At 31.6% G+C, this 19,588-nt stretch overlaps 1 protein-coding gene and 1 long non-coding RNA gene across 2 annotated transcripts; both read right to left on the bottom strand.

Annotated features, from left to right (window-relative positions):
• Window positions 1–1,590: 1,590 nt before the first annotated feature.
• On the bottom strand, window positions 1,591–11,780 carry LOC134687335 (heat shock 70 kDa protein 12B-like). The gene is made up of 4 exons (XM_063547548.1): window positions 10,132–11,780; window positions 6,714–6,944; window positions 5,545–5,704; window positions 1,591–3,807 (listed from the first exon to the last, which is right to left on the bottom strand). The coding sequence occupies exons 1-4, from the start codon at window positions 10,423–10,425 to the stop codon at window positions 2,858–2,860; spliced, it is 1,635 nt and encodes a 544-aa protein (XP_063403618.1). The 5' UTR covers window positions 10,426–11,780; the 3' UTR covers window positions 1,591–2,857.
• Window positions 11,781–12,975: 1,195 nt separating this feature from the next.
• On the bottom strand, window positions 12,976–16,712 carry LOC134686232 (uncharacterized). Its single transcript, XR_010101568.1, has 3 exons — window positions 16,501–16,712; window positions 13,632–13,667; window positions 12,976–13,122 (listed from the first exon to the last, which is right to left on the bottom strand). It is a non-coding gene; the product is annotated as an uncharacterized LOC134686232 (long non-coding RNA).
• Between the last annotated feature and the right edge of the window lie 2,876 nt (window positions 16,713–19,588).

Below are 19,588 nucleotides of genomic sequence, written 5' to 3'. Positions count from 1 at the left end.
GATAAATTTAAAAAGTGGAAAACAATTAAAACTGACAAAATCAGTATATTGTTGTTTGATATCCGTTAACCTACTATTAGTTTTCAAATATGAAAAATGTAATGTGTATAATTCACGGGGAGGAACCGGAACAACTAAACATTTAATTTTCGTACGATTCGACCGTTACATTTACCGTTTTTGTCCTATAAGAATCGATATAATTCCTTCCTGTCATTCTCTATGCTCATTTTAATATGGGTAGGCATAATGTTTGTCGCTATTTCTACTGAGGGTTCAATAACTCATTATAGATGCATAGATAAGATTTTATACGCGAGGACCACATTTCGTCTCAGAAAATTGCATGTTCCTGACTCTCTTAACACATGTATTTCTTCAAAGAAGTACATGGAAACGTATAATACTATACACCTTAAAGATAGAAGCTAGCCCAACGACAAAAAAAAAACACCCAAACATCATACAGTATTTTTGGTGAGTTTTTGTCAACCACTCGAAGCCACTGCTGGTTGAAGTTTCGACCCAGATAGTACAACAAACCCGAAAAAAGTATAATCACAAAAGTACTGAACGGCGCGGAAAATCAAAACGGAAATTCCTTAATCAAATCACAACCAAAATCTCAAACACATCAAACGAATCGATAACAAATTTCACATTCCTGACAGGATACAGGCTTTTCTTCTGTAGAATATCATGGTTGATTAAACCTTGTTTTATAGCTTGGTAAACCTCTCACTTGTATGACAGGTGCATCAAATTACATTGTATTGACCACGATATGTGACCAAAACAAAAAGACAGTATAGGTAAAAATGTCAAAAAAGGGTACAGCAGTCTATATTGTGTTATAATTTTAATCACTATAAAACTAAAAAATATGTCACAAGTTTCAGATGTAAGCAGACTCCTATGATAAATTGAACTATCATGTGTGATATAATTGTCTGTTCTTAAAATATTAAAAAAATCAAATGAAACGCTTGCGCTATTTCATTTCTTATGCATAGATCGATTAACAAAAGTTGTAACATTTTATTTTAATTTTTTCTGGGCTCTTTAACTCCGTTTTTGAATTTGAGATTTCTCATTTTTTTAACGTATTATTTAAAAATGAATAATGGATAATGAAATAGTTTACGTTTCATTATTAAACGTTAGATTTCAGCAACACTGTGGTGTATATTGCAGCTGCAATGCGCCTCTTGTGCACATAATCAAAACCTGACATTTCAGTTGATACTTTTTTCTCACAACACGTATGTAGATGGAGGGCAAGTTACGAAGTATACTGATCTCTATCTTATTAGGGGCCTCGGTTGCTAAGTAGTCTTACGGTTCGAACTACTGTATCACTATTAATTTAGCAACGAACTTGCGAGTTCTAATCCCGCACTTGGTAGATGCACTCGACTCTAATCCTAATTGATTGTCAGTTTTCCTTAGAAGGTCGGTGGGGTCTCTGGGTACTCCAACTTCCACCCCAATATAATTGACAGACACGAAACAGCACAATAGTTTTAAACATCAATGAATACATTAATCAATTAATCGATAAATGTTAACTCTTTTTAGAATGAGATGCGATCAAAATGACAACCATATACTTGTGATATTTTAAATCTCACACATGACAGCAACATCTTCATGGTGCATGGATGAGAAATGATGTACACTCCGTAAAAGGGACTAACATACATTACAATGAAAGTAAGAGGAAGTTAACAATCGAATGAAAACAGTGTATCATGGCTTTCGTATAAAAATTGCTATGAGAAATACTGACACCAAGTCTGAAAAAAACAAATTATTCAACTAACTTAATGTTTGTAAATAGTAAAAGTGTGTTAATTTGGTGGATGATTAAAAACTATGAATTCTTTCGGTACTTCGGGTCCTCTTCAATTTTCTGCAAGTTATGCTCTTCAATTTCGTAATTTAATTGTCCTTTAAATATTTCGTATTGCAGCGTTCCTCTGGCTCACAAAGATTTCAGCATGATATCGATATGAGTCTATATTGAAAGAATATACCATATAAATGTCTACAGGTATTATTTTTGATATCAAAATAATGAACATCGTTAAAATATTCCTGCGATTGGCGATAAATCATCAAAAGCATGATTGAATATCATTGTTTTATCTAGACATTCAAAAAAAAAAGTAAAATCACAAAAATACTGAACTCAGAGGAAAATCAATTTGGAAAGTTCATAATCACATGGCAAAATCAAAAAACAAAACGCATCAAAAACGAATGGACAAGAACTGTCATATTCCTGACTTGGTACAGGCAAAATTTTATAATTAAAACTTGGTCTAAGATTTTGTTTTAATTTGGACGACGTAAGCCTTGAATATAAATAAGTTTGACAGAACATTATTTGTTGTTTAATTATTTAAAGAAATATTAACACACATACAACGATAGAGGTTTTTAAATGTATATCAGCAGTAGAATTATTATGAGAATGATCTGCTATTTTAGCAACCGTCTAATAAAAAGTAAGTCAAAGAACTGTATAGAAAAACATGAATGAGGATATTCAAATGCAAATCGATCTTGCTTTACACATGTTACAAATGACAAAGTCGAGCATTAATACCACGCTCACGATTATATGCATATCCCTGTTATAAAAATGGTAAAAATAAAACTCCTATCCCATATATTTAAACAACCACATCTTACTCTGAGACCAAAACATAAGGATTACAGAATAAATATATGCTATACGCACGATAAAAGGAAGAATAGAGACAAAAATAGGGAAGCTCATAATTCGATTACAATATATATTGAACAGAAAATCAACTTTAAAGAAACAGGTTCTCACGGGCCAGTCACAAATCTAAAGAAAGCTTTTTCGAAAAAATGACGATGTAATTATTAATTTATCCCTTCTACAGCTGACGTCATCAGTGAATGTTGTTAAGCCGTCTTCCAACGTTTTGTTATTTTTATTTTTATACAGATCACGAAGCTCAATTGGAAGTGTTACTATTACTTTATCTCTTTCTACATGTTCGTTTTTGAATTTTGAAATCTTGTCTTGAAATTGTCCAACCAACTGAGTTAATTGTTCCTTTCTCATTGCCTTTATAATTTCTCTTCCAACGATGTCTGAGAGGAAATGTTTAACTTTCTTTCCGTCACTACGGGAACGATGCCTTGATGAATTGGCTTGCCTTTCCGTATTCCGTCTTGGGGTTCTCTCTGTCAAATTTACGTTGTTATCCTCGAGATCTCTTAAAAAGCCAAACAGAACAGCTCCATGCATTACTGCTAATCCAGGTTTTTCAGGAACAACTATATCAAAGTTACGGAAATTTTTCTTCAGTTCATTAATAACGATTGAGGATTCAGCAAAGCCACCAACGACAAGAATAAGTTTTATGTCTTGCATTTCATTTACATCAGATTGTAATAACTGGTTTAATTTTTCTATCAGTCCGTTTATTGGAGTGTCGTAGAACGAACGAAATATATCTGATGTGATGGATAATTTAGTCGTATCAACTTTTGGAAATGATGCAGGAAGTCCAACTTTGACATTTCCCCTTTTATTCATTTTATCAACGTTAAACTGCATTTTTTCTTGTTCAAAGTTTTCCATTAAATGCAGATAATCATCTGGATGCTTTCTTTTGAATGCTGTAAAACGTTTAAACTCCGATGAACAATATTCCTCAAAGCAGTCATTGACTTTTTTACCACCCCATTTAAGACCTAGTGCTTTTTTCTGATATGAATCATTTCTTTTTTGTTCTTTCTTATGTACAGTAATATCTATTGTACCACCTGTAAAATATCATGTGATGCAGTTGAGTTAAATTGGGAAAAATACACATGTGTGTAGAAAATGTATAACACAGCCAACCATTCAATTCAATATAATCGTCTATAATTGACGCCAATAGTGCACAATAGAACAAAATATGATAATTTAAGGATTTGTTTAACGATACATCTGTTTCCAAATTTTTGCATATTGATATTTTTTCACACCTTTCATTGTTAAGTCACCAAAACGAAGTTTGGGGACTTATTGTTTTTGTATCGTTTCTTATTATTATTATTCTTATTCTTCTCTTTCTGACCCCTTAAACTGTTCTACCATTTTCTTTAAAGCATTAGGGGATGAAAACTTTATATTTATTCTGGGTATAGGTCTGCATCATGGGGGTTGCAGAACCCAAAGTCCATGATACCAGGGTGTCATCTTGGCATAATTAGGGGGGCTCAAAGATGGGTGGGGTCATTTTTTTTTTACATTTCCTAAATTTTCTGCTGTATATAGAGTAGATGGAATTATAATTTCTTTTATGTATGTTTAGAGACACATGTCTGCTTCAATATGGAACTTATTTTATTTCAGTAGGGGGTCTCCTTGGCATAATTTTAGGGGGGTGAATTTTCATAGAACATTCAAGAACATCAATGTTAAATTTATTCTAGAGACATTAAATAGTATATGATTGTATATAATTATGGATGGAACACATTACAGTGGGGTTGGACTTTGGAATTTTCAAAATGGCCGCCGTAACCATGGAAACAGCAAAAAATATGAAAAACTTGAAAATGCTTCAAAATTAATGAAACTTATAACAAATGTTGCTTAACTTATGTAGACTATACTTTTGAGTTTGGAATTTTCAAAATGGCCGCCGTTGCCATGGAAACAGTAAAAATGTCAAAAAATTTCAAAATGCTTCAAAATTGATGAAACTTCAAACAAATATTGGCTACCATATGTAGACATTACTTTTGACTTTAAAATTTCCAAAATGGACGCCGTAACCATGGAAACGGCAAAAACGGGGAAAATATCAAAATCCTTTCAATTTAATGAAACTTTACACACAGCTTATTTGGCATTATGTATACCGTAGAACAATGATTTGGGATCCGTTTTGGTGACTTTTGTGTTAGCATCCTAACACAGGATTACTTGTTAAGTTTGCATTCATTCCTTCGAAAATTTGATATTCGTTGAATCCATATTGAAATTTGTTTTCCATCGAATATTGAAATTCGTTTTCCATAGTTATCACGATATCATCGAAAATTGGTATCCCATGAATATCAATGAATCCATACAATTTGAATGATCTTCAAGAGCCTATTCGCGATCATGTATCACCCTATGATGCTCACACATAGTCTAGATTTAATACAACATCATAATTATGCCTTAGCAATGCTCCCACATTGTATAAATTGAACACAACAAAACCATAAAAATTATATATTCTTCTGCTTGTGATGCTTTTGAAAACCAAAATATTATATACTCATAAGATGAAATAATATCGACATAAACAAATGACTTTCGTCAGTGTCAATTGTTTAAAATTAAAAATTAAAATCAGTTATTTGCGTGTTTAAAGGAACAAACAAAGTACTGGTATATCTAAAGGAATTGATGGGAATACATACATGTTTACATTGTAACTGTATTTTCGTCTCTAAATAACTAGTGCGTATCACACTTTACATGAGCATACATATAAACAAAAAATAAACATTCATTACCACCAAGATCGACAACCAGGTATTTAACACCCAAAGGCATCTGTTGTAATGACATACAACCATCTGTTCCTTGTGAGATTACCACTTCTTTCGTATCACAGTAAAAGGCAGCTGCATCTGGTTCAAGAATGATCGTTTGTTTATGGCTAGGTATTCCAGCCTGAAATCAAGATATGAAATTATCTTAATTTAAGTAAAATTAAAGAGCGATTCGCGACCAGTATAATTGCTGTATGTGTATGATGCATAAAATATCACAACTAGAAAAACACACGATAAAATATCAATTGGCAGTCCTAACTCAATCAAAAAACGTAAATTAATACACTATGAACGAATAAATTTGATCGGAGATATAATAATATTTATTTGCTTTAATAAAGATTAAGATTGAATGAATCTGTTTTGCATTAGCAACAACATTGCTTTAGCATAAAACAAGATATATACAAATATGACAAATATGACAGAATACAGAGAACAGATAAATAAACCAAATAATGCAGCGATAACTTATAATAATATGAATAATTATATATTAACTGATAATTTGCAAGATTATAAGATTATACAACAATGTTGACTGCTGTACTCCTATTTTTGACATTTTTACCTATTATATCTGTTCGTTTTGTTTCCATATCGTTGTCAATATATTGTCATACAAGTGCTAAGCTATCTATGAATCCCCGTTTAATCAACAATTTTGTTCCAACGAAAAAAAAAATCAGAAATACAACAGTTGTCACCCGTTGGATATATGTGTTTGAGCTTTTGACTTTGTCATTTAATTAGGGACTCTCCTTTTTGAATTTTCTTTGGAGTTATTTTTATTTTACTTTTTTCGTTAAATATTAGGTGCATAAATATTTCGGTTGTCGTCATGACTTATATTTAGTAGATTGCTGTTCTTTTAGATAATTTTTCGTATCCTGGTTTTGTTGGTCCTTCTTTGACTTATGAAATTTGTTTTTCACTAAGGTTTATTCAGCATTTTTCATATATTTTGTTTTAATGAGGTTGCCTCATATCAAATATATCAATGCATATGTAGAATTCAGAAGGCTTTCACATCATCCCTAACAATATCACACAATTGAACTCCACATTTAACCACAAGTTGTTTAGTACTACGGAAGCTTACTATACTGCATTATTAAATGTATTACCATAATTGCTGCTTTTCTGATAAATCCGCGTGTCGTTGAATCCCAAATAACAGGAACAGTCAATATCCAATGGACAAGATGGTTGTCAAAATCGGGCAGTCGTTGATTCAAAATTTTAAGAAAGTCTTCCTTAAGGTATCTTATTATTTCAGAAATCACGATTATCCCTTCCATCCTGTTTTTCTTTCGAATATCATAAAGCATGAATTGGTCATCTAGTAAATGGTCCTGCTAATAATTATAATAATAATATTTATTATCATCTAAGAGGAGTGTTTATAAATGGGTGTTTTTACAATGAGCTAGTTATGCATCAAGGGTCTGTTATAACAGCCGAGATAGTCTGTAGTTGTTTCTATCAACGTAGAAGACATAACATCATCTACGCCAATGATTACTGAACAAGGACAAATAACAGGGTAAATTTAAAAACATCCATTTCTTAACACATCTATTAACCAAGCATGCAATATAAAATTGAAAATGTTAAAGTGATGTGTTGGAATATTATGTCCTGCAAATATAGTTCAATAGCGTTTTCATATGCAAAGCAATTTATGGCATACAAAATACAAGATTTCATTCTGGACTTTAAAACTCAGAATTTAAGAGATTTATACACATCACGCAACATTATATGATAACAGGGTTTAATAAAATAAGTCATGATTCTTGGGAACTCTAAATTTTATTTATGTTTATCTTCCCAAGAAATGTATTTGTTTGATAACAACTGAAAATCCACTATTGCCATGTTTATTCATAATGGCCCTGTTCTTTTTTAATTAAAATCCTGTAATTGCATGATGATAATGAAATTGAGAAATGAAATGGTGAATGTGTCAAAGCGAAAACAACCCGATCATAGAGCAGACAACAACCGAAGGCCGCCAATGGGTCTTCAATGTAGAAAATATTCCCGCATCCGTAGGTGTCCATCAGCTGGCCCCAAAACATATGTATACTAGTACAGTGATAATGGATGTCATACTAAACTCCGAATTATACACAAGAAACTAAAATTAAAAATCATACAAGACTAACAAAGGCCAGAGGCTCCTGACTTGGGACAGGCGCAAAATTGAGGTGGGGTAAAACATGTTTATGAGATCTCAACCCTCCCCTATACCTCTAGCCAATGTAGAAAAGTAAATGCATAACAATACGCACATTAAAATTCAGTTCAAGAGAAGTCCGAGTCCGATGTCAAAAGATGTAACAAAAGAAAATAAAATAAAATGACAATAATACATAAATAACAACAGACTACTAGCAGTTAACTGACATACCAGCTCCAGACTTCAATTAAACTGATTGAAAGATTGTGTCTTCATCCTATGAATATCAGGCACAATCCCTCCCGTTAGGGGTTTAGTATGACCCTGTTTTTTATAAGTGAACCTGTTTATTCATTATATTCATAATGGTCCTGTTAGTTTATAATGCCTCAGACTGTTATTTCATTATTACCCTGTTTATTCATTATGGCCCTGTATTAATGCCCTGCTAGTCTGTAATGGATTTTTTTATGTTTTTGGCAGATGAGTTGATAAAGCAATTGTTGATTATTTTTAAATAAGCATAAGGATATAAATAGTCATTATCATCATGATACGTAGATAAACTCATCATAGATACCAGGACTAAATTTGTATATACGCCAGACGCGTTTCGTCTACAAAATACTCATCAGTGACGCTCAAATCCAAAAAAGTTAAAAAGACGAAATACAGTACGAAGTTGAAGAGCATTAAGGACCAAAATTCCTAAAATTGATGCCAAATGCAGCTAAGGTAATCTATGTCTGAGATAGAAAAGCCTTAGTTTTTCAAAAATTCAAAATTTTGTATACAGTTAATTTATCAATATAACCCTATCAATATTTATTCCTGTCCGCACAAAAAGTGCGGACTTCTGGGCTGGTAATACCCTCAGGGAAATAATTCTCCACCAGCAGTGGCATCGACCCAGTGTTGGAAATAAACTCATCATAGATAACAGGACTAAATTTTGTATATACGCCAGACGCACGTTTAGTCTACAAAAGACTCACCAGTGACGCTCGAATCAAAAATTGTCAAAGGGCCAAATAAAGTACAAAGTTTAAGAGCATTGAGGCCCCTTGAAGGAAAAAACTAAATTTTGAATACGATATTATTCTGCCATGTATCGGAAACTTTCCGTTCAGTGGAGGGATAAAAACTAAAATTAAATATTGTAATCACTTTGAAATGTTTTCCCGGTCAATCGTAAACAGAACTATGTGGAGACCCAAATAAAGGCGACAGTAGTATACCGCTGTTCGAAAGTCATAAATTGATTGAAAGAAAACAAATCAGAGCTAGAAACCATACAAAAACTATAAAAGGAAAACATACAAAAAAAACCAACAGAAACACTAAATGGCAACAAAAACCAAACGACATTGTAACATACACACATAAACGAACTATAAGAAAACAACTGCTATTTTCCTAACTTGGAACAGGATATTTAAAGGAAAAATAATGTGTTGAACCTGGGTTTGTGGCTATACCCTTGTGACATAAAGCTTTAAATGTAATTATCTTATATTATTGATTTCCTGTTAAAATCGAAACGGGTGTTTTGAAACTCGAAAAAGAAAAGATGGATGAAGTCGAGCCGTTCTATTTCTTTCGCAAAGTATTGCACACAATTTTTATTTTATTTTGCAAAAGCTACCACTATTGGAAACTCTGCTTGATTTAATAACTTACTTTTAGTTGCTACCCTGGAACAAGTAAAACATGGAAGTTAAAAGTTGAAGAAGCTTAAGTTATCCTGCTATGTTTTGATCGACCTTACAATTCTAGACGTAAGTCGATAAATGGGATAGACTTGTATATTTCATGATCATTGGTGATAAGTATTAGTTTGATTTTAGTCAGACATATGATTTTTCATTAGTTATTATTTGACTTGAACGAGTTTTAGTATTTGCGAATACTCTCAGATCTGTACCTTGTGTCTTTTGCTTTGTTTTTTGTTAGAGTTTCAATGTGCTTTTGTCGATCTGTAAAACTGAATAAAACAGTGAATACAACTGATTCTTTGTAGTTAGTCCTTATTTTGTACTGCCACGTCCAGTTAGATGCAGAGTCTGGCGCTATGTTGTATTTGACTGTCCCAATTCAGGAGCCTGTATTTTAGGGGTTGTCGTTTGTTGCTGTATATCATTTGTTTCCCTTTGTACATATATCAGGTCGTTAGCTTCCTTTTTTTGAAGTGTTTTATATGTGTCATTTCGGGGCCTTTTATTTTCAGCTTACTATGCGGTATGGGTTTTGCTCGTGGTTGAAAGCCGTATATAAACAATAAATTTTAAATTAACATTCTAACAACTTGGATACGTAAGAACACAAAAAAATCCATTTCAAAATATGTAATCTGTGCATACCTTTTCAGAAATGTCCGACTTTACATTCTGGAAAAAATGCCAATTGTCCAAATTGATGGTGTTGCTGCCAATATTATCACTATAAAACATTTCCGCTTCATATCCAAAGCTGTGAAATAGTTGGCTTTCATCAAACAAAATAGAAGTTGGAGTTTTGTGTCTTATCCACCTATCGGTATGCCATTCTTTTCCTTCTATTGTTTTCGTTTCTGATAGAAATACATTTCTACTCATAGATGCATATCCGGTAAATGTTGTTCCAAAATCAATAGCCGCAACATAAAATGGCTTCATTTAATAAAAAAAAAACGAAAGAAAATACAAATTGAATTATGTTTTAGAGCAATAAAAAGAAGACGATTTACTGAACCGTAAAATGATCAACAATTTGTATTTGGCAGCATGGTTATAAGAAAAATACCATCAGTTGTAAACTTTTAGCCTTTTCTTTTTCATTAAATTGTATAATTATCTCTTGTGTGTGAAATCAGTTAATTTAAAATGAAGCGAAACCTTAAGAATCAAAACTTATATAAATAGTATGACTATTTATTTGTATTTATATGCCTGACTAAACTATTTGACGTTTCAAAGAGTAAAAAAGCAAAAATACCGAACTTTGATGAAACTCATAACGAAAAGTCCTACACCAAATGGCAAAACCATTCAGTTGAGGTCTGGAACTGTCAGGCTCTTAACTGCGAGTTGTCTTTTTGGTTATGGATGGTAATCATTGTCATTTTACTTATTTTCTACGGTCACCAAATCAAACTTTATACTCGAGTTTTACTGTGCGTTTTACTATGTGTTTGTATATTGTACATTGTCTAAATGTATGGAGGAGGGTTGTGATCTAATTTAATGTGAATGACATGCATATGCATGGACATTCTAAGTTGACATGTTTGATAATATGACCTTTTAAGAGTTTCGGTTTACAAAACATATTTTACACAACCATGTCAATGAAATATTATGTAATCGAGATAAATTTGATTCTTTACACTTTTTTCAAATTGTGGTTTGGACGTTTTAACCACTTGCTACCCACATCGAAGTTAATATCAAAGGGGCATTAGCTACGATATATAAACAAATCAAAATATTTTTGTTTTGTTTAATCACTAATGAAGTGAAATAATAGTCCGCTTTTAGCAGCCAATTCAGTTCAATTTTGTCCAAATAAGCTGATAAACATCGTTGACGAAGTATTCACTTGCATGTGAATTATTCTACCTTATTGAATCTGATATGACTTGCATTGAAGAGCATAATTTCATTTTATTTGCTTTATTTGTGACAGTTATGTGATTTTGATTTAACTTATAGTTTTAATGATTTATTGGAAATTGCTCATTCCTTCAAACAGAATGCAAACATTATCATCGGCAATATTAATGCGAACCATATTTTGCACTTCGGCTGGACTGTATCTGTGTTTTGTCCTCTTTGCCTAATGAAAATAACGAAAAACATTATTTAATTCAAACTTAACTATTTGTAGAATGAATTTTATCTGTATGCATGCAACTTTGATTACCAATATCACTTGAACTGTAATGTACTGTAGAAACTGACTGATATAAAAAAAAATAATATCTTGTATTGTAACATACTACTATACCCACGTTTCGTGGGTCTCGTCGGTAAATGTTAATTGCGAGTAAAGACGTTAAACAAAATGTTTTTTTTAAATCTATATAAACTACGTATTCACTTAAACACAAGCTTTCCAGCAATCCAAGAAAATTGGTTACTTCTAACATAATAATGAATATAAACTAGGTACCAGGATTGAAACTTTGTACGCCAGACGCGCGTTTTGTCTTCAAATTACTCATCAGTAACGTTCGGGTGTTTCTTATCTAAACTTTTCAAATAAAATACGAAAATCGCAGACCATATCCATATCCATATCCATAAATACGGACAATAGGACTACTTTATACATGTTAAAGGCATTCGAACAGTTATTTGTTACATACCAAGAACAGCTGTTGACTGAATCTGAACTTGTATATATATAGTGACAAATTTTCTCTTACAGTATACGTTATTGATATGACTGTTTAAGACATGATATGAATTTTTCCATTGGGAATTTTATATTACTGAATCAAGACAATCAATCAGCTTAGTATATGTAGTACATATAACCAAAATTACGTTTCCTATTATGATACATGTATTTGCATTACAGAGGATTGTTTGCTTGCAAGGAAGATATTAAACAAAGTGTTGCATATGATAAACTCACATTTGTTCCTCAAGTAGAGAAAACATTATTGATGCAATAACGATTTGGTTATCGTCATGAAAGAATTGTGTCACAGAAAAATATAAAAACACTTATATGGTCCTCTTATTTTATCCACAACCTCGTACTCTTAACCCGATTATCATATAACGAAATGACACCAAAAGGTTAAAAACGAGTAACACGATAGCTGCAAAAAATACTGCCTCCCCTCTCAACATCATATATTAAGTACTATTGACTCCTTCTATAATATTTTTTAGACTTATTTTTGGTCTCTGTAAGTCATAGTTCATTTTGAATATGCTCTTGTCTATATTTCGTTTATGTTGGTTTGTTCTTCCTCATTTGTCTTGATATTTTTATGTTGCACTTTTTTTGTTCATCTTTTCTTATTTCTATCCATGACGTGGTCAGTTCATTTCCGAATAATGAGTTACAATGTCCATTTGGTATCGTTTGCCTCTTTTAATATTGAAAAACAATATAATTTTACAGTCAAGCCTGTCTTCTAAGGTCAATTTATGTGCCAATGAAGATATCTTTCTAGAGAGACAGGTGACATATAAAATGAAGTTTGAAATGCATTGTTATTGCCAAACCCGGACAGGAAAAGGGTAATCTAACACGCCATGTGTACGTGTTAAAGAGATGCGATTTAAGCAGGTTTGACTTAAGTTCAAAATGTTTTAAAAATATAACTGTTCGGATTGACTGTATCTGTGATTAGTTCTCTTCAAATGAAAAAAATAATAAGAAATATTAATTAGTTTAAACTGAACAGTACAAACTGATTGGCTCATTTTCCAGAAACTAAATGATGTTGTTGATAAGACTTTATAATACCGTACAACGTTCAAATATAGTCAAAAGAAATGAACAATAAATACCGATGAATACTTTTTACACTTCTTTGTCAGACAATTTGAGCTGTACTTGACTATTATGTTTGAAAAGCACTAGATCGAATCTGAATAAAAGCTGCTTTAAAAAAATAATGTTCTTAGTGAGCAGTCTGCATTAACTTTGGTTCAGACTGTGAACTATGGTATCAGTTTCGATCTTATTGAATAAGATGACTGTTCATTTCGACAATTGATGACTCATTCATGAAAAAAGGTTGTCACCATGACCCTTGTTTATTTTGTAATATGTAGAATTTGGAATTTTAACCAGCTTAACACAATGTATTGTGTTTCCATGGTTTGTTACGCTTTCTTATTTTCTCATTGGGATAACTTACTCTAAAATAGCTGAATATATTTCCCATATGGAATATCTAAAAAAAAAACAATAACAAAATATTCAATTATGCACATCAAATTTGGTATAGGCAATCTGTTTTAATCTGTTATATTTCATGTTTTTTTTAGATATAAATTTAATCTGTGCCAAACTGTTTAAGGGTTTTGACTGACCAAATTAATTTTCCGCTATATATATTTAACCAAAAAACCGTAAAAGTTCTGTCTGTCCGAATTGTTTTTTGTCTAACATTTTGTGGGTCACAGAGTATGTAACTGTAAAATTTTTTATTCTAACTAATGAACCTTCTTGATATTCCAGAACGAAAGGATATCTCCTTTTTAATGTTTTGTTAAACGGGATATGATTGTTTATATCAGCATTATTGCTCTGACTTTTGGTTTAGCAATTACTTCCGTGACAAAAATTCATTTAGCATCGACATCGACCGGCTGGTTGCCAAATCTCTTTAAAATGTAAAATACCTGAAACATACCAAACTCTAAGCAAAATTCAAATGGGAAAGTCCCTCATTAAACGACAACATCTCAAGCACAAAAACATCAAACAAATTTAAAAAAAACCCTGTCATAATGTACAGGCATTTCCCTACGTAGGAAATACAAGGCCGGTTTCATCTGATCTTTTGTTCTTTCATTCTACCATTTGAACTAAACACTGTAATTTATTACATTCCTTTTTTTCATTTAATCAAATATATATATATATAGTTAATAATGTCTTCCTTGATTAATATCATTCACTTAGAACATTTAGCAATTTACAACAGAATATATTCCGTTATATATCGGCCAAATTTAAATATTGACAACAATCTTAATTAATTTGTTATATTTCCAATTTCTGAGTAGCAAAGGTCACAACTTTTATGAGATCGACATAACACCAAAAACAATACTCGCATATCTTTTTCAAAATTATTTAGTGGTCTTAAGTAAATAAAGATAAAGTCAGAAGTTTATACAAAAGAAACTTATGTATGAAATATTGCCTTAATAACTCTTTAGAATGAGATATATAAGGCAAAAGTGCAATAAAACTTTGATTAATTAAAAAAAAAAGAGATATATAAGGTCGTTCCCCTTAGGCTTCGTATGTGATTGTATAAACTTAGATAACAAATTATCTTTACTTTAAATATCAAAGAAAACGAAATATATGTTCAACTTATTAGATGGTTGTATTTAATAAAACAGAACACACGTATGCTAGTTATCAAAGGTACCAGAATTATAATTTAGTACGCCAGACGCGCGTTTCGTCTACATAAGACTCATCAGTGACGCTCACATCAAAATATTTATTAAGGCAAAACAAGTAAAAAGTTGAAGAGCATTTTTAGGATCCAAAGTTCCAAACAGTTGTGCCAAATACGCCTAAGGTAATCTATGCCTGGGATAAGAAAATCCTCATTTTTTTTTGAAAAATTCAAAGTTTTGTAAATAGATTGTTTTTTAAAATGACCACATTATTGATATTCATGTCAGCACCGAAGTGTCGACTATTGGGCTGGTGATATCATCGGGGACGAAACGTCCACCAGCAGTGGCATCGGCCGTATGAACCAGTTCGATAATTAATATTTTAACACATTGTCTGTTGGATGTTATTTTAGTTGTAAATATGACAGTTGTTATATCCATTCGTTTGATGTGTTTGTGTTTTTGATTTTGCCGTTTGGTGAGAAACTTTCCGTTATAAATTTTCCTCGGAATTCAGTATTTTCGTGATTTAAGGTTTTAGTATGGGAATAAGGAAACTTGTAAAGTTTCTTACACATTGATTAATGAAATACATTTACATTATAGTACATAGTGGATATGTTTTGTTGCAATGTGCAATAAGAAAGAGTAGAAAAATTTTGCAGTACGCTTTACGTTAAAAAACATTATAATGTGTTGCATTTTAATTGAACTGCTTGTCCATTTATCAGTATATTTTACTGAGAAAATTATTAATGTATTCACTTTAACCCCAAGAATTCACATGGATAAAGAAATATCATGGTCATTCCTAAACTGCAATCCTGCAGTAAAAACCTAGCCATAGACATTGGTTGGTTATGCGGGATATAAAAATACGAAGCCACGTGCAGTTGACATGCGAACGTTAAATATAATATATCGTGAAGGTTGGGTGCATCCTTTCTGCACATCTTTTTTTGCATCTCTTAAAGATCGTTAAGATAGATCATTTACAGTCAAACTGTTAACGCCGATTCAGCATATGCTCATTTTCAAGTACCAATCTCAATTTATCCACCCTTCATCTTGACTATCAATAGATAATACCAGTTGTTTTGCAAATATACAAAAAATATCAGTAAAATCACAATAATACTCAACTCCAAGGAAAATCAAATGTTCGTACACATCAACAAACGGTTAACAACTGTCATATTCCTAACTTGCCAATTGTACAAACTTATTCGTTTGTAGAAAATGGTTTTGTAGCAAACTAAACCTCTCACTTCTATGACAGTTGCGTTTAATTCCAAAGTATTGACAACGATTTTCAAACAAAACAATTAGACATATGTAAAAATTACAAAAAAAGGAGTACAGCAGTCAACATTACGTTATAATCTTATCACATTAAAACCATCAAATATGTAACAAAGAAGCACAACAAAAAGCATATAGACAAAACACATTAGCAAAAATGAAAAACAAGAACACAAAAAAATGCACCATAGAACAATAAATCAGTTACGGAATGTACAGAAGTACAGAGCCACATCATTTGTAACAAATAAACACGTAAAGACATATAAACAAAGAATATTAGCAAAAATTAAAGACAAGATAACAAAACCATGTCTTATTTTTTCTAAAATATTTGCTTACCTAGTTTAGTTTCAATATTCCCTTTTTCTGTTAGCACATGAATTGCGTATTTGCTTCTCAGTACAATGTAAATTAAGTAAACTGATCATATTAGTCAGGTCAATATCCGTGTTCACTCGTTTCTCCCACACATCTTAAACATGGGTCTATATGAGATATATAAAATAAATGCGCAATTGAAGTATAAATAACTTGACATCATTTTAAGGCCATTAAAGGTATGCAATACTGGAAGCTTCAATAAAAAATAATTCTGTTATTTAAAATACCAAACACTTATGATATATCGATCCTATATTTCAATATTTGAAATGCAAATAGTCACGACTTTTATGGCTAAGTGTTAAGATTTTAAATTCCCTGTTAGATTGAATGGGAAAAGAAAACAGAACTGAATTACTGAGAGTATACGTTTTGTGTTTCTCTAACAGCTCTTTTCTGAAGAAAACTGTAGCAACCATCTAATTTTGCTTCTCGATTAATATTTTTTTGAGGAAATTTTTAGTCAGAATAAGTCGTTATTAGATAATTGCCTGACCGGAAATGTTTTTACAGGTGCTTTTGTCTTTAGAACGGTTTAGAATTCCGCCAAAAATAATGACAATCGTAGTCTTAAGTATGTTTAATTGAAAATTGAAATACTATCGTGCAGAAGTTAAAATATAATCTCCCTACAACGAAATGGTCGAAACCGATCATTCTGTGTAAGTTTGGTCAATGAAAATTTATCCATTAATTTTGTTCTGTTTTAAGTTTGTTTATGTGTCGAATATTTTCTTATTTTAACCCATAGATGATTATAGTTAGCCTCCGTATCGTACAAAATTTAAAAAAAATCGTTACAAATTAAATTTTGTTCGAGTTGTGTTTTCAACAAAATGATTGAAAATCGTCCGATGGTCATGAATGTTAAAACCATTTTCGTGTTGGTTATTTTTTAGCTTTCTATGTTGTGTCATGTATACTATTGTTTGTCTGTTTGTCTTTTTCATTTTTAGCCATGGCGTTAATTGCCAGTTTATTTTCTATTTATGAGTTTGACTGTTCTTCTGGTATCTTTCGTCCGTCTTTTAATGACCACCTTCGTCGTCTTAATATCCATTTTTTTTTATGTTACCTTATTCTTTCCCAGCTTGGATCGTATACAGTAAGTAGCTTATTTAACGGATCAGTTCTGTAAGGATATTCCATTTTTTCAATAATGAAAATCAAGAAGCAATTATCAAGGTGTGTAAGGCTTATGTAAGTGAGTAGATGGGATATCTCTTTGAAGCACATGTTGTTTATCAAAGCTAGAAATAACCTCTCCTTTCCATTTAATAGTGTGAAACATTGTTTTAAAGGTCCTAACTAATTTTGCAAAAAATCCAGCTAAATTCAAATTTTAATCCGTAATGATATAGACTGTCAATCAATATTTTGTGACTAACATCAAATGCCTTCAGCTGACGGTCAATAGGTATCAAATGTACCATGATTATGATTTAATACACCAGACGTGCGTTTCGTCCTCATAAGTAGAAAGTCAAACAAATACAAACTAAGTTGAACCGCATCAATTGTTAGAATATGTGGTTTTCTTTCCTTGAACTGCTAAGCATGTCTCGGAAAGAATTAAATTTACGCAGTCATGTTTGGCGATAATCCCTGCATAAAACTTAATGGTAATGGAATTTGTCAAGATATCTTGTGGTTGGCTTTGTCCAAAATGACAATTCAAATAATGTTGCCAAAACTAATGTAAATGTTATACCACTGTAATGTTATTCATAATTAGTGATACTGTTCCAGGTTGTTCCTTTCATGCTACCTTTTCGTTTAATAGAAGTATATTGGAAATTTCTTGTAGTATATCTATGACACTGCCCCCAGGAGTGTCTCACATGTTCTGCATCTAAGTCATATCTATCTGATTCTTTCTTGGTTTTTAGTTAGTCTAAAGGTTTCTCGTTTATGGTTTTTGCGAATTTTTTTAATGATTTTATATGGGACGCCGTAACTGTCTTACAGTGTTAATATCTGATGTGTTTTGTCGCTTTGTCTTTTCATTTCTTCTTCGTGTTATGTGCAAGTTCCTTTTTTTCCAGACCTGCATCTCTGTGTTATGTCAAATAAATTGTTCGTTCGTCTGGTCAACAATTATATTTTGTTTTTCTTTGTTATATTCAATATGCATTCAAAATAAGTTATATCTAATGTACATTCAAGGAATACTTTTGAACTTTATGAACTACCACGTGACGTTCTTTCACATAAATTCTTGATTGTTTTCACAGAAGTATAATACTTGTACTTTAATTATTCATCCCTTATTTTTATTAACTTTGTATTAACATAATATCATAGATCAAATTTATTCGTTCAGTGTATGTTCATGTGTGTTTCTACGTTTTTGATTGAGTTATACCATTTAAATTGATATTTCATAATCTATGTTGTGATATTACACTATTGTTTCATATAAGGTTGACGGTTTGGTACCATTAAAACGTTTAATCCCGCTGCAATTGACGCAGCTGTCCTAAGTCAGGAATCTGATGTTCATTAGTCGTCGTTACTGATGTGGTTCATAAGAGTTTCTCGTTTCTAGTTTTTTTACATAGATAAGACAGTTGGTTTTCCCGTTTAAATGATTTAAAACTAGGATTTTTGTGTGGCCCTTTATCATGTTTATAGCTTGCTGTTCGGTGTGAGCCAAAGCTCCGTTTTGAAGACCGTACCTTGATCTATAATAGTTTAGTTTTATAAATTGTGACTTGGATGGAGTATTGTCTCATTGGCACTCATACCACATATTCCTATATATAAAAAAAGTATCTTTATAAACACCTATTACTTTTTTTTGCAAATGCCTATTACATTATGGGCAAATACCTTTGAAATTATGTGCAAACACCTATTACGATATGTGTAAACATGTACGTTAGTTGCAATCACAACTAATATAAAGTACAAATACCTATTACATTATGTGCAAACATCTATAAAAGTATGTTCAAACAACAACAAATGTATATGAAAACGTACGATATTCGACCAAAGGTATGTCAGTTTGTTGGTTATCACTAATATTGAATCTATGATATTT

The sequence above is a fragment of the Mytilus trossulus genome, chromosome 10, assembly GCF_036588685.1.
Source record: "Mytilus trossulus isolate FHL-02 chromosome 10, PNRI_Mtr1.1.1.hap1, whole genome shotgun sequence".
In the NCBI taxonomy this organism is placed as follows: domain Eukaryota; kingdom Metazoa; phylum Mollusca; class Bivalvia; order Mytilida; family Mytilidae; genus Mytilus; species Mytilus trossulus.
The sequence above is the reverse complement of the archived record's forward strand: the minus strand, read 5'-3'. Positions and strand labels throughout refer to the sequence as shown.